General features: G+C 47.8%; 1 protein-coding gene across 1 annotated transcript in view; it reads left to right on the top strand.

Annotated features, from left to right (window-relative positions):
• Positions 1-1,906: 1,906 nt before the first annotated feature.
• Positions 1,907-15,312, top strand: part of TRABD2A (TraB domain containing 2A) — a gene marked incomplete at its 3' end in the record, with an annotated part of 80,881 nt that continues 67,475 nt past the window's right edge. The window contains exons 1-2 of the mRNA XM_079548341.1: positions 1,907-2,384; positions 10,157-10,714. Of these exons, the coding sequence (XP_079404467.1) occupies positions 2,283-2,384; positions 10,157-10,714 (660 nt within the window). The 5' untranslated portion in view covers positions 1,907-2,282. The remainder of the gene's footprint in view (positions 2,385-10,156; positions 10,715-15,312) is intronic.

The following is a 15,312-nucleotide window of genomic DNA, read 5'->3' as shown; positions in this document are numbered from 1 at the left end:
ATTATTAAATTAAAATGCTAATTTTATCTCTTAGGTCTCTATTAATAGGTCTGGGATGTCTTTCTACTGAAATGTTCCATTGAAAGTATAAATTACTTTGAAAGTCTCTATGAAAGTCTCCCTTTGCCTTTCTTCTGCTATTTTCCATCAGCAATTCACCTCAGATAAAGCACTTCCCACCAGTTCAGAAATACAGCTGAGCAGCACCTTAATCTGCATTGTCTAAATGCACACAAGCTGTGTATTTCAGAAAGTGTTGCTACTTATTTTCCATTTCAGAACTGAAAGAAACTGAAAATAGTCACACAGAAGGTACCTAATCAGCTTGGCAGGACATCTCTGTGCCATGGAAGATTTATTCTTATTCTCTACAGCTCAAGCTGGGCACTCTAAGAACGAATGCAGTCTGGCTTCCAAACCCAGGAAGGCGTACAACCAAACATGGGTCTCACTTACTGCACTCTGGGGCAGATACATGTTGTTGATGTGTTTTACACCTGTCTGCTAAGGGTGACACTTGTTTGGAAAACTGCTTTACTGGAGGGCAACTCGCTTTGATGCCTCCTGTGTTGAATCAGGGATATTTTGAGAAGGCAGTGGAGAAAGATGTCACATCTTCAGCTCTTGCTCTGATAGGCACAGGAATTTCTGGCAGGCTGACAGATGGCAGGTAGCACTCTCCCTCCCTGTAAAAATTGAATAAGAAAGTAGTGGAGATTATAGCTACAGTATATTGCATAAATGCCAAATTCTTTGCCAGATAATGCTTTTTTTTGTCCTAAATGGGTCAGCAGGACCTAAGGAAAGAAGATTTAATATACATTTAATATACAATTGGTATCGTTCTCCTCTTCCAAGCCCAAAACATAGTAATGAACACAAAAGGCAAAACAACACAAAGCAAAGGATTTTGGCTCTTGCCAAAAAAATCTTGTCCTGGAGGACACTGCTTTGTACTGCGAAACCAGTCTGTACAAATGAAGGCAAAGACAGAGATCTCTGCTCTCTAGGAGTTGGTGGGAAGTTTATCATTGATTCCGAACCCTGGATCAGAGATCTGGATCTCTGGGATTGAAAAAGATGCTGAATGAAATAAAGCTGAAGGCACAATGACTGCCTAAGTCTGCACACAGCCTGACACAGTTAGCTAGCGCTGTGCCCACTGCCTGGCCTGTGGTATTTAATTAAAATAACTGTGGGTGATAAAAGAGGAAAAGCTCTGTGCAACACCTTGGTTCACCTCGGTGGGCAGTGGAGGGAGAAGACCTGAAAGTGCTAAAGCCTAATTATTTAGTAATTATACTAAAACGACTAGAAAGACGCTGCCATAAATAAATTGAAATGGTAAGAAAGTTCACTGTTATAATTCACACATGACAAAAACAAAACAAAAACCAACAGTCCTGGCAGGTATCAGATTTGATCGTCAGCAATATGTACTTTTTCAAGGATTAGATATCAGTTTCCTCAGAAAATACTGGTGAGTTCTACAAGTAGAGACAGCGGTATGCCCTTCAGCACCTATCTGTCTTTATCAAACCACACCACTTGTGCAAAGCGCACTGGACACGTTTTCAGTGGACAAACTGCACGACGACACAGCCATGCTGAAACGAGTCAGAGGCTCCCGCGTGCTACAGTCGGTCCGAAGTCGGACGGGCAATAAAGAGGCTTGGGAAGGATCACAACTTCGATTCCTCCCTTTGGGAAGGGCGGCAGGCAGGAGGGCAGGGGGCAGACAGAGCCGGGCCGGGGGCGCGGCGTCTGCTCCGGGCGGGGGCGCAGCTGCCCCAGCCCCCGGGGCCGGGCCGGGACAGTACGGCGATGCGGACGGCGGGGAGCGGGGCCGAGGGATCTCCGATCTCAAACCTCCCCCTCCGCCGCTGCTGCCGCCGCCGCCGCCGCCGCCGCATCGCCCGCCCCCGGTGCGGCGGGCCCCGCGCCCTCCCCTTCCTCCCCCCGCGACCCCCCGCCCGGCACGGGACCCTTTAAGAGGAAGAGGGAGTAACTGGAGGGCTTGGCCAGAGGATGGGGCCGCTCCCGCGAGGGCTATGGGACTGAGCCGCCTGGGTAAAAGAAGTTGAAAAATAATAGTAGTAATACGCGAGAAGAAAAATAGCAGAAGAGTCGGGTATTTATAAAGAGAAAAAGAAGGAAAAAAAAAGGGGGGGGGGGGGGGGGAGTAGAGGGGGAGTGGAAACAGGAGGAGAGAGGAGGGAAGGGGGAAAAAATAAAAAAGGAACACCGTCCCCAAATTGTGCCAACTCCGGGATCGAGCAGGGATGGTGCACCCCGGCTGGGTCTGCCTGCTGCAGAGCCTCCTCCTGCTGGCCAGAGCGCGGCAGAGTCGCGGCCCCGCCGGCGCCTGCCCGCTGCGCGGAAAGGTAAGCGGCGAGCGCGGAGGTGGCGGGGGACCTCCTTCCCCCAGGGGCAGCTCGGGGTGGGGACGGCTCAGCTGCGGACGGGCAGTGAGGGAGCGGCGGGGCCCCGGGGTTCTGCGCCCGCGAGTCCAGGCACCGCCACGCTTTGGCAGAGGGTGCGATGGGGGACTGTCGGCGGCTGCGCTTGCACCTGAATCCGCTCCCTGCGAGGAGCCGCCCCCAGGCCGACGGTGCTGCTGTAGAAGGAAGGTCCGGGAGCAGCGTGCTCCTCGCGGGGACGGCCGGTTGGCTTCCTGCTTCATCCGAGCGTGGTGGGACAGGTTCAGAACTGCAGTGCCAGTGGCCTTTCAGCCGGTTGGCTTCCTGCTTCATCCGAGCGTGGTGGGACAGGTTCAGAACTGTAGTGCCAGTGGCCTTTCAGCAGAAATGCGGTGACGGATTGTGTGGGGTGTTGTTTGTGCTCTCACTCCACCGGTCTGCGTGCTGTGAGCTGCACGGACTGCCCAGCCCAGGGGGGGAGAAGCGCAGCCGAGGGCTGCCTGCTGCTCGTGATTCTTAGGCCGATGTGAAGCCCGTGGGCAGATTGTCATGTCCGTTAGAAGTCAGACATAGGGAAAAAGCAGTTCTCGGTGAAGCTTCTGAGGTAAAAGCACAAAGAACCATATAAGAAAAGTCATCCTGAGCTTGCTGTGTGTTACTAGGTGTGATAGAACATCCCTGCTCTCTGTAGGCAATGGACATGGAAGCGGCCTGTCACCAGAGGTGAGGGCGGTGTATTGCACTACTTGCTATAGAAGCGTTTGAGTGGCAAGGGCCTCTTGAAGGCTGTCTGATCCAACTCCTCTGCAGTGAGCAAGGACACCGACAGTCAGATTGAGTGCTCAGAGCGCATCCAGCCTGACCTTGAGTGTCTCCAGGGACAAGGCGTCAACCAGCTCTCTGGGCAACCTGTACCAGCGCCTCACCACTCTTTTCATAGAAAAACTTATTCCTTATATCCAGTCTAAATCTCCCCTCACTGAATTTGAAACCATTTTCTGTCCTGTCACAGCAGACCCTGCTAAAGAGTCTGTCCCCTTCCTTCTTATAGCCCCCCTTTAGATACTGAAACGCTGCTACTGGGTCTTGCCAGAGTCTTCTCTTCTTCAGGCTGAACAGTCCCAGCTCTCTCAGCCATTGCTCACAGGGCAGGTGTTCCATCCCTTGGATCACTTTATGTTTTTATGGCTGAGGTAAGGTGAGCCCCACCACCATGGCCACAAAGGGAGTCAGAAACCCTTGGAAGGAAGTGCAGCGGTGCTACACAAGGGAGGTAACAGAGTCTCGTTGCAGTATGGGAGCAGCAAGAAGGCTTGGTACTAACAAGAAGGCCTGGGATGCCTCACGACCTGCTCTTCCTCTCCCCATGCACCAGAACCAAGGCCTCAGGGCCTTGTGCCTCCAGCTGTTGGTACGGGGCCCCGCTGCCAATGAGCTGTGGCACATCCTGTAACCCAGTGTTTAAGGCACTGCCAGTGGAATAGTCTGTCTGCCTGCATAGCTGCCCTGCCCATGGCAGTGAGGTGGAACCGGATGGGCCTTGAGGCTCTTTCCAACCCACACCATTCTGTGATTCTATGATTTGGTTCTATAGGATTTATGAGAGTTAGTGGAAAAACTGAAAGTGAAGTGCTCCATATTACAGTTAAAGCTGCCGTCAGTAATGAGTCTCATCGTTCTTTTTTCACAGCAAAAGACTCTAAAACAAGTAAGAATGTTGGAATCTGGTAGTACTTTCTTTTTTGCTTAACATCAGAGAACATTGGTAAATTTCAAGCCAGAATCCACAGCAGCATGCCAGTGGTTGTAGCTAGTTAATACTTCATGATGTTGTTCCTGTTGGGGAGCCAACCAATTTAAATAGCTGCTTTTCTCTCTTACATCTATCTTATATCTCCTAAGTAATGTCTCCTAATTTGTGGTGTCAGCCCACACCTTCAGCAGTGGATGTTGGTGCTACGGCTGTAGAGATTGAACCTTCCCACCAATATTCCTATTACACGTTGTTGTCGTGTGACAGATGGCAGCAGAAGAGCAGTCAGACAGAATGGTGTCTGAGGTGGAAGTGCACATGAAGCAAAAAGTGTGGCACTGAATTTCCCCCATACGGAAAAAGTAGCACCCACTGACATTTGCTGGTGCTTGCTGAACATTTCTGAAGACCAGACAGTGAATGTGAGCACTGTGAGGCAGTGGGTGGTGTGTTTCAGCAATGGCAATAGCTTCAGCGGGTCACCTCTGCTGGTGCAGATGTTTATGAGCGTGGCATGCAGGTTCTTGTTCACCACTGATGAAAATGCACAGCTCATGGTGGTGACTGTAGTGAAAATCAGTGTTTTGTAGCTGAGAATTTGCTTTAATGAATAGCATTGCTATGCTCCTTGTTATAGTTTCAATGGAAATAAATAGGAGGCATTACTTTTGGAGTCACCTGTGAATTTACTTTGATAGAGCAGGTAACGTCTGCTGCAAATCCTTGACTTTTTAGGTAAAAATTCTTTTTTTTTTTTTCCTTTAAATTTTTGATTTTTCACTTCTGTCAAATGGAGACTAAGTTGTGTTCCTTTAATAGTTGTAATAGTAGCCAGCGTAGTGTTTATCCCTCGGTGAGTTCTGCTTACAGTCTTAGCTGAGTTTTAGTGTCACTAATGTAAATGGGCAAAAGCTTAAGAGAGCTTAAAAATGTGCCTTACATTTCTTGGTGCATTACTGTTGCTGCATGGGGCACTTTGTGTGGTGATTAAAGGCGCAGTCTTTGCCTCAATTAGGTATAAATGGGTATGACAAGACACAACACCAAAGTAGATAATAAAGAGGGAGAAAGCCATATAGGGAGGGCTACAGGCTGCCTGCCTGGGTAAAACACTGCATGCCACATGCTCTGGCTTTTGTTGCAAGAAACATGTAAGAGCATTTTTTGGATTGAGAAACAGTGCAGTTCTGGTCTGCTGTTTGGAAGACTTAGATGTTGGGATGATTATGAGGGTTTGGCGTTCCAGAGGACTCTGAAGCACCAGAGGGCAGCTGCCTGCACAGCAAGTGATGTACTTTGTGGTGAAAAACTTGTAGTCAACATAAACAAGGATCAAAAGGTGGAAGGAAGCAGCAGTAATGCAACTTGCTCAGTCATCTGGGCAGACCTGAGGCAGGTTTCCTTGTGTCAGAAGTTTGCATCCAGTTCCTCACTCTTCAGACTGCAGCTGTCCTTCCCTTCAGATCCTCTGTTCCCTGGATCTTCACAACCTGTTCCTCTTAAAACTTTCATTTTTAAAATTCCCATCATACTGTTGCTCCTTTTCTGGAGTACTTTTTCAGAGTACTGTCACTAGAGGCATTCTTTGTTTCTCATGTTTTTCTTTGTGTTATTTCCTGGATGTTTACTGTTGTTTTTGACAGTCAGTATGTCATTTACCCCACTTTGAGCTCTTTTGTCAGAAGAAGAATAACAGATCCTATTTGGCACTTCTCTCCCAGAAGAATTATTGTTGCCTCACCTGAAGAGATTTCTGCATTAGCAATTTGTATACCTGAAGACTACTTTCCTTGGTAGTCCTAGAAATGCTGCTGGAAAAGCAAGCTACTGAAGGTTGTTAAAATGAGCTGTATTGGAAGTTTGTTTTTTTTCTTCTTTTTTCTTTTCACAGAATCACAGAATGGCCCGGGTTGGAAGGGACCTCAAGGATCATGAATCTCCAACCCCCTGCCACATGCAGGGCCACCAACCTCCCGATTCAGTACTAGGTCAGATTGCCCAGGACCCCATCCCAACCTGGCCTTGAACACCTCTAGGGATAGGCCATCCACAATCTCTCTGGGCAGCCTGTTCCAGCACCTCACCACTCTCACTGTAAAGAATTTTCTCTGAAAGGAGGAGGAAGAAACTTATTGGAAAAATAAAGAAAATACCTCTCAGTCTGAGCTTCTGTTCTGCTGAAGCAGAAAGAAGGAGGCAGGAGATAATGGGAGTTTCCAAGGCCACCAGTGGACAAACAGCTTCCTGTTTCAGGAAGGATGCTGGTATATTGGGCTGGACGCTTGGAGTTCAACTATCATTCCTTAACACTTCATTTCAGTCTCCCATTCCTCAAGCTTTTTTGTTCTTTTCCAAACCCTTCCTGAGCCACTGAGGAAAACCCTTCATGTCCGCTACACTTTCCCTGGTTTTCTGCAATTCCTAATGCTTTTGTCCTTTCATTTGTGGAACCATTATCTGTCCTTAGGTGCACCCCATTGCAGCTCAGAGTGGGTGCTTGTATAGCCATGGTGAGATGGGGCAGCATGGCTTTCCCCATCTCATAGCAGGGAGTGAATTCCATAGGGCTTTGCGTCCATAGGTCTATGTTTCTGTTGGTCCAGTGTTAGTTTGAGCACTTCCTTTCCCTTTCCATCCACTGTTTCCACCACCTCATAGTACTTCTTGTGCTTTCAGTTGTAAGAACTGAGCTAACTGAAGAAAAGCTTTTGCTTTTATTTTTTTATTTTTTTATTTTTTTGCATGTGTGTATGTGCGTTCAAACTTTTTGCTTGGCTGGAACCCTGAATCTGTTCACTGTCTGATCTTGTTCCCCTGGGAAGATGCTCATCATGCTGAACATCCAGAAATAATTGGATGTGGGGCTCCCCAGCAGAGATTAAACTCAGTCCTAGTGGAGATGTGTTGTGGCAGAGGGCATGTGCTGTGGCTCATTTGATATTACCTGAAATCTCAGTGGAGCAGTGAATCAACAGGCCTCACATGGGACTACTGCTCTCTTCCTCAGGCTGCCATCCAGTTCTCCCCTCATACCTTGTTTTTGCCATAGTGAAAAAAGTATTCTGTGCTACCTGTAAAATCTGGGAGTGGAAACAGATATACACATGGTGGTCTGTACATGAAGCTGCCTGTTTTCCTGTTACGCTTGTGAAAGTGAAATTCCTGGAGCTGCCAAACCCAGCTTTCTCTGCAGCCTCCAGGATACCACTTTCACTGTTTCATGCTCCTTTCTGAAGTAAAAGCTGTGTGGAAGGGTCCTGCTACAAACCAACTGTAGCCTTTATCTGTTGCATGCTCTCAGGAAAGTGAGGTGAGAAAGAGAGGCTGCCAGTGATGGCATACTCTGCAATGCTAAGCAAGCCTTGGCACTGCTCCTGCACTATCTCATGGCCACCTAACACGTAGCTAAAGAGCTCCCCTTTTACGGACTTGGGGAGAGATTGTAGGCTTCCTTTCTCTGAAGCTGGATTGAAATGTGGTAAGCTCTAGGAGCTGCACCAAGTTGAAAATAGAGCTGTCCTTCAGCCTCTGCACTAGCTCTGCATAGTGCTCGTGAGCCCATACGGGTTGAGATGAAGACCCATCACTCTGGGATAGAGCTGCCTCTGGCGTGGAGCTGCATGCAGAGTGCCTGGCTGTTCTGTTGAGTAAGATCTTGCTCACTACAATGTGAGAGATAAGTTTTACTAGGTCTCAGCTTGCTTTCTTTTAATGCCTGTGCTGTAGACTCTACAGTGTGACCTGTTTGCTCTGTGCCTGGCTTGTGTGTTCTGTCATTGGTAGTGCTGGTAGCTGGTGGCATTACTCAGCTTGCAGTATGTGAAGCAAAAGCTGTGGTGATATGCAGAGCAAAAGACTTGAGAGTGCACTGCCAAATACCTTTCCAGCTGGGTTGTATACAGTGATCTGGAGCAGAAACGACACTGCCAGATACCCTTTGTTTGGGCTTGAGCCTACTAGGTGGCTCTGTGCAGGAACTGGATTGAAATGTAAGAGGGCTGGTGGCCATTTGTTCCTTGTGATTTCTTTTGCTGCGTATACGTGATCAGACTTGCGTGGAGTTGTGTTGACCTCACAAACCTCATTCCTGTCCCAGGTGCATCTTCTGCCTTCTTTCATGCTTGTAGGTAAAAAAAAAAAACAGTACTGCTGGTCATTCCTTCCTGCTGGCTGCTATCTACTTGTTTTTCTCACAGCAGAGATACGTCCTTCCATTTTCCCTCCTGCAAAAGGCGGGAGTGAATTCGGCCTGGTTTCCCTTCTTGCTTTCCTGTGTGCATTCATTTTTTTTCATGTACTTTCTGGGTTTGTGTTGGATTCATACTCTGTCCTGTATTGTTTTTCCCTCTTAGTGCTGTGTATCATTCATTCTTTTCTACCTGTGGTCTCCAGGAATGTTTTTATGGTCTGTGATTTAGGAAAGTGTTCCAGGACTGTCTGTTTGGTCTCTTTGCAGAGATGTATCTTGTTACCTAGACTCAGGTCTCTGAGGTATCTTACAGACCTTTAACGTGGCACAGCAGTGTCTGAAGACTGCTTGGTGTTTACTTATTTGTCAGTGTGCTGGCAAGCCATATTGGCAGCAGCACTTTGCTGAAGTGCTGTCTGATCCATGGCTTAGACTCAATGTGGAGTTCTGGAAGAAGATTGTCTGGGATCAGCCATTGCAGAGCAATCTTTTAAGATTAACCTTCCTGACCCTTGTTCTTTAGCATCAGAAAGTTATAGGCAGTGTGTTTCCAATAAATTCCTCCAAGCAGCCTGTTCTGCATTTGGCAGTCAGGCAGGTATCTTAGATGAGCACACATGCACAGTTAGCCTTGGAGCTGAGGTTAGAGTTATATGCGGGCTAAAGACTGACCAGATGTTTGAGCGCATCTGGAAGCCTGTCCTCCGTCTTAAATATGCAAAGGCGGTGTACCTCTTCTGGTCTGCTCAGGGAGATACAAACTGTGTCCACTCACTGCACCTGTGATGGGAGTCATGTCTGCTGATGGTGTAAAATGACTTCTGGGATCTGGGCAGGACCCATTTTTCCTATCTGCTCTACTGTCCTGGGGGACACCCCACACTCTGGTGTTTCTGGGGGTGGTGTGAAGCCCATCTTGCAGTAGAACAAACATAGTCTGATTCTGACTTGCTGATAGCTGGGAGGTTTGGGGAGACTTTTCTATAAGCTAGATCTAAAGAAAGAGGTTTTCTATTGCCTGGGACCACAGACTGAATATGGCCTGCAGAGTTTCTTCCCTTGTTTTTCTAAGGTATTGAATGTGTTTTTCTCCTCCATAAGAAAAAAGGCGAATTGATCTGAGGAGCCTTGTCTACATGTCTGTCTGCCATGTGCCACATTCTTGAAAAACTCCAGTCCTAACTGCTCCAGCAAGAATTTCTGCCATGTAGTAGTTGATGTTAATAATTTGTTTAGTTCTTGTTCAGTGGAAAGTTCTATAAAGGTGCCCTCTGACTGTGTGTCATGGCAGCTTCCTTATGGGAAGGGTCTTTGCTGTGCTGACACAAGAGGTGCCAAGGTGAAGGTGATTGACAGCCTGACATTTCAGCAAAGTGACAGCAACTTTTGACTTGATGAAAGATGGAAGTCAGGTAAACATTTTGCAGAAGCATAGCCTGCTTGGGCTGTGCCGTTGCTGCTTTTGGCAAATACTGGGAAGATGAGCTGGGATGATGTTTCTTTTGAGAAGCTATGACATTGTCTCTCAGGAGAAAGCCAAAGCCACACTTACTTTTAATTAATGAAAGGTGCTTTTAATTAATAAAAGGTGAATTTTGACCTCAAGGCCTGAGAAGAAAGATACTGAAGAAGGACTTGTTGTGTGTGCATAACCTCTTTAGTTAATGTACATGCTGGCAAGCTGCAGAACCAGGTGACCTGCTGGGTTGGCAAATTGTTTCCCTTTAGCCTTCTACTCAGTGCCTGTTGTGAGTGTTTGCATATACTCAGCTGTATCTCCCTCTTCCCTGGCAGACTGAACTGAACTCCTTTCTGTGGACCATCAAGAGAGATCCCCCATCTTACTTCTTTGGCACCATCCATGTCCCATACACCCGTGTCTGGGATTTCATCCCAGAGAACTCCAAGAAGGCCTTTCAGCAGAGTCACATAGTGTACTTTGAGCTGGACCTCACCGACCCCTACACCATCTCTGCTCTCACCAGCTGCCAGCTGCTGCCACAGGGGGAGAACCTTCAGGACTTGCTGCCCCGTGACATCTACCGCCGGCTCAAGCGGCACCTGGAATATGTCAAACTCATGATGCCATCTTGGATGACACCAGACCAGCGGGGCAAGGGGCTGTATGCAGACTACCTCTTCAATGCCATTGCTGGCAACTGGGAGCGGAAGAGGCCAGTGTGGGTGATGCTGATGGTGAACTCCCTGACGGAGGTAGACATCAAGTCTCGAGGAGTGCCCGTCCTGGATCTGTATCTGGCCCAGGAAGCAGAACGGCTTAGGAAGCAAACAGGCGCTGTGGAGAAGGTGGAGGAGCAGTGCCACCCACTGAACGGGCTTAACTTCTCCCAGGTGGGACAGAGGCTTGCAGGATGGCACAGGGCACTGGGCTGGTTGCTGGGGCAGACGTGTAGCAAGCAGGAGCATGGGAATTGGCCTGGAGTGAGTGCTGTCCGTGTGTGGTACCTGGAGTCTTGCACTTGCTGCCTGCACCCCTTGTCTCTTTGTATACCTGTGGGAGAATCTGCTTAGCTGTAGGAGTTCAGGCTGCCTCCTCAATTTGTTTAGACCTGGCCTGAGGAGGTCCCTCTCCTCTTCCCTGGAAAGCCTTGGACTGACTCCACCCCAAGTGACACTGGACCCTTGGATCTGCTCTCTGACCCTGCGAGGCATGTTCATAGTAGGCGCCAGGGGCAGGTTGGGACTCCTTGTCTAAACTTGCTTTTGTATTAGCTAGGTAAGGAGAAAGATGTAATTACCTGGGGGAAGGAGGGGCATTGTCAGTGAAGCTGGGATGTACTACTGTTTGGAAAAGTAGCTCAGCTGACCTCTCAGTACCCTGAGGAATAGGGGCTCATCCTCTGTATTAGAGTTATTTTATTTATTTATTTTCCTTCCTTTGAAGCCCAATGAGGGTCAGCAAAAACACCCCCCTCCCTCTCCCCTTGCCAGCCTCTTTAGGGAGCTTCATGAATTAGTACAGGCTCTTCTGTGCTTTCAGACCAGCTGGAATTTAGTACCAGTGTACATACAGTGCCACACCAGGCAAGCCAAACAACCTCAGGTCACTTGTGAGGTGTTCAGTCTGGACTAACTGCCAGTTGCAGCCCCCATCCTAACTGGTGGGACCACAAGTATCCAGAATGTGGTTCTGCGGGATGGGAAGAGCTGAAGTCAGGGTGCTGTCCAGCAAGGGCAAGGACAGCAGTTTGGGGTTAAATATCTGCAATCCCATCTAGTCTTCTCTGGTTCCAGCAGTGCAGAGAGCAGTGGGTACATCACTTGCACAATCCTAAGCTTCAAATGTGTCACCTTCACTTCCATCATTTGGAGCTGGGCAGCTTCGTGCTTCTGTTCAGCCTTGCTGAACAGTGCTCTGAGACCTTGCGCTCTTGCTGTCTGCTTTCAGCTGAGGCAGTCTCATCTTCTCCACCTCCTGTCTGGCTGAGGCTTTATTAACATTGCTGCCTGTATTTTTCTTCTGCTGACAGTGTCCCTGTGGTTTAACATGATAGGAAAGGGGACTACATGCTTTCTGCTCTGCCTTACAAGGCGGTGACAGCGAATCTGAAAAACATAGGTTGCAAATCATGGCCTGGTTAAGCCTACGCAACTGTTGACATTTACTTTGGGCTTTCATGCAGCTTTTTTCAAAGAACAGCTGTTGGTGTGCTATTTTCCCAGCAGAAAAGTATCAGCTGGGAAGTCAAGTGGGGTGGGGTTGCAGAGCTGCATCACCCAGAGTTGCCTAACCTTGCAGCATTTATTGTGCATCTTTTGAGACTTCAGAGCCCATCTGAGGGGGGACAGGGTAGCCAGAAATGCAGAGGAAACATAGCCTTTGTGAAAATTACAGACTGTGATTACCCCATAGTAACTGGGGATGTGTATGCAAGATGCTACTCCTCCCATGCTTGCTGTTAGAACGCAGCAGCTCATTTGTAGGGAGAAGGAGCAAGTCTGGAGCAGCTAATGCACTGTAAATTCACTTCCTTCTGCTCACTGCCAGCTTTCCCATACAAGTAATGTTCAGGAAAAAGAGAACCACAGTCTATTGTTTTTTATGTTTCTAAGCAAATGCCATGGTTGTTTCACAACCTGACATGTGAACTGCTATGGTTGGCAGTTCTGTAAATTTAAAAGAGCTTTTTTCTCAGTTTGTTCAAGCAGTTAATTACATGTTTAATATAAATCAAATGAAGACTTTGAAATAGGCTCTTTGAAAATGATTTCTTTTGTTTTCATGCCACTATCTGGGAACCCCTGGTATCAGACCACTACTGTCTGCTTTTCAAGTAAGCAGCAGACACCCAAAGATGACATATAAAGCTCTTTTGAGGAAAAAGCTCTTTTTGAACTCTACATCCCCTGGCACCAGAAATTGAAGAAAGGAGGCAGGCTACCAGTATGGCTGAGCAAGGACCTGCAGCTTAAACTGAGGGAAAACAGGGAAATGTACAGAAAGTGGAAGCAGGGTTGTGTATCCTGGGAAGAATAAAGCAACATTGCCCTCGTGTGTAGAAATAAAATCAATAAAGCCAAGGTGCACATAGTGCTGAACTTGGCAAGGGATGTGAAAAATAACAAGGGGTTCTTTGGGTAAATAAGCAGAAGAAGATGAAGGAGAGTTTTCGCCCTCTGAGAAAGAAGGACGGAGAACTGGCTTCCTCAGACATGGAAAAAGCTGAGGAGCGCAATAAGTACTTCGCCTCGGTCTTCACTGACAGGCTCCTCCACATGTCTGCCAGGACCCTGAAGCTCTAAATGTGGGTGAGAGCAGTGCATTCCATCCCACTGTAACAGTGAGACCGGTGCTCTTCAACATCTTCATCAGTGACATAGATGTTGGCATCGAGTGCACCCTCAGCAAGTTTGACATCAAGCTGAGCTGTGCAGTCAATGCATCGCAGGGAAGGGAAGCCATCCAGAGGGACCTGGACAGGCAGGAGAAGTGGGCCTATCAGAATATTATGAGGTTCAATGAGGCCAAGTGTGGGGTGCTACACTTGAGTCAGGGCAATTCCACGTATTTATAGAGACTGGGTGAAGAACCTCGTGAGAGCAGCGAGAAAGACTTGGGGGTTCTGGTAGATGAGAAGCTGGACATGAGCCAGCAGTGTGCGCTTGCAGCCCCGGAGGCCAACTGTGTTCTGGGCTGCATTAAAAAAGGCGTGGCCAGCAGGGAGAGGGAGGTGATTGTCCCCCTCTACTCGGCTCTTGTGAGGCCCCATCTGCAGCACTGCAACCAGGCCTGTGTCTCAGGACAAGAAGGATGTGGAGGTCTTGGAGCGGGTCCAGAGGAGGGCAGTAAGATGAGCAGAGGGCTGGAGCACCTCTCCTGTGAGGAAAGGCTGAGGAAACTGTGCTTGCTTGACTTGGAGAAGAGAAGGCTGTGGGAAGACCTCACTGTGGCCTTCCAGTACTTGAAGGGAGCGTACAGACAGGAGGAGGAATGGCTGTTTACCAGGGTGGACAGTAACATAGGAGGAGGTTGGAATGAGATGGTCACTGTGATCCTTTTCAACCGAGGCCGTTCTGTGATTCTACGTATTCATTTATAAAGTTGAAACCTGTATCATTTCAAATTTTTTTTTCTTTTTTTCTTTTTGCCAAATGAACTCTCAAAAATTAGGTATTATTTTAGAAAGCCCTACTTACTGACCCAGTGTCATTTTGAATATTCAGGTTTATATTGCCACCATCTGGGGTTGGCAAGACCTAAAAATGCCATTAATAGGCTTCAGAAATACCGGGGGTGGTCAGAAGGACAGTAGCTTGGGTTACTGTTCTTGCAGCTGCCACAGGCTTCACGTGCTCCAGATGACAATGACTGATAGATTACACTGCCAGTACCTGTCTGTGTTAGGCTCAATATTAGACACAAAATGCCTCAGTTGCTTTTGCAAATTAGTTTCATGTACCTGTTCACAAGATGAATACTCTCATCAACTTAAGATCACAGAACTTCAGTTCAAATATAACATATTAAGGTTTATTAACAAGTCCAAATACATGACTATATAAGCTATTTTGTCCTAATCAATAACTCCTTAGAAATATCGGAAAGTAGGAAGCAGAGGTTTAACAGAGACCATGGCATACAGCAAAGCTTTCAGAAGTGGAGCAACAAGGGCGCTGTGAAAGTTCCCACACTTGGAAAAAACCTTCCAACCACTGAATTGCTCTGCAGCACGACTGCACAAACTATGAACCAACCTTTCAAAGATTTCCCTTCTAGCTGTTAAGTTCTGCAGGTGACACACTGCCACTTTGTCTTGGCTGGAAGTGTCCCAACAGCTGCAGCAATTCATCTCTTTGCACCATTAGATTCAGTCTGCTACCAGGCCTCAGCTGGAAGTTTTCCTTTGGAGGATGCTGGTGTGAGGTCCCTATCCATCTTGTGGCATTTAGCAGAGGATTGCAAAAGGAGGTCTTTCCTTCCCAAGTTTTATTTTCTCTTCCTCACTGGCCTTGCTCTTCAGTTCAGCCTTGGACATCTGGCGGGAGCTTGCAGAAGAAAGCTGTTATCTTCTGGGTTTAGTTTTCTATTCCACCTCATCCTCACCGTTTCATCCAGCCTTAGACATTTTGCTGGAGTTCGCCAAACACGTTTGCCATCTTCTTGCTTAGTTTTCTCTTCCTCCTCAGCCTCACCATTTCATTCAGTCTTGGACATTTTGCTGGAGGCTCCCAGTTGAGGCAGGACTTTCCTGCCTTTTTCTTAGTGTGGAGCACCAAGTCATGCATTCTTCAGGCTTAGCAGGACAGCACCCAACAGTCAGCAGCCTTGGCCTGAAGCTTTATAGCATCCGTTGTGTTCCAAGAATCCATGGCAACAGTTGGCGTGGTCTGCTGATACCACCTCCTGCTAGGTGTGACCGTTCAGGCTCTGATCTGACTGCCTGCTGCTCCAGTCCGAACTCCAACAGCTTCTCTAGGAGGAGCCAATG

Source organism: Tetrao urogallus, assembly GCF_951394365.1.
Source record: "Tetrao urogallus genome assembly, chromosome: Z".
Classification (NCBI taxonomy): domain Eukaryota; kingdom Metazoa; phylum Chordata; class Aves; order Galliformes; family Phasianidae; genus Tetrao; species Tetrao urogallus.
This window is presented reverse-complemented; position numbering and strand designations above follow the sequence as displayed.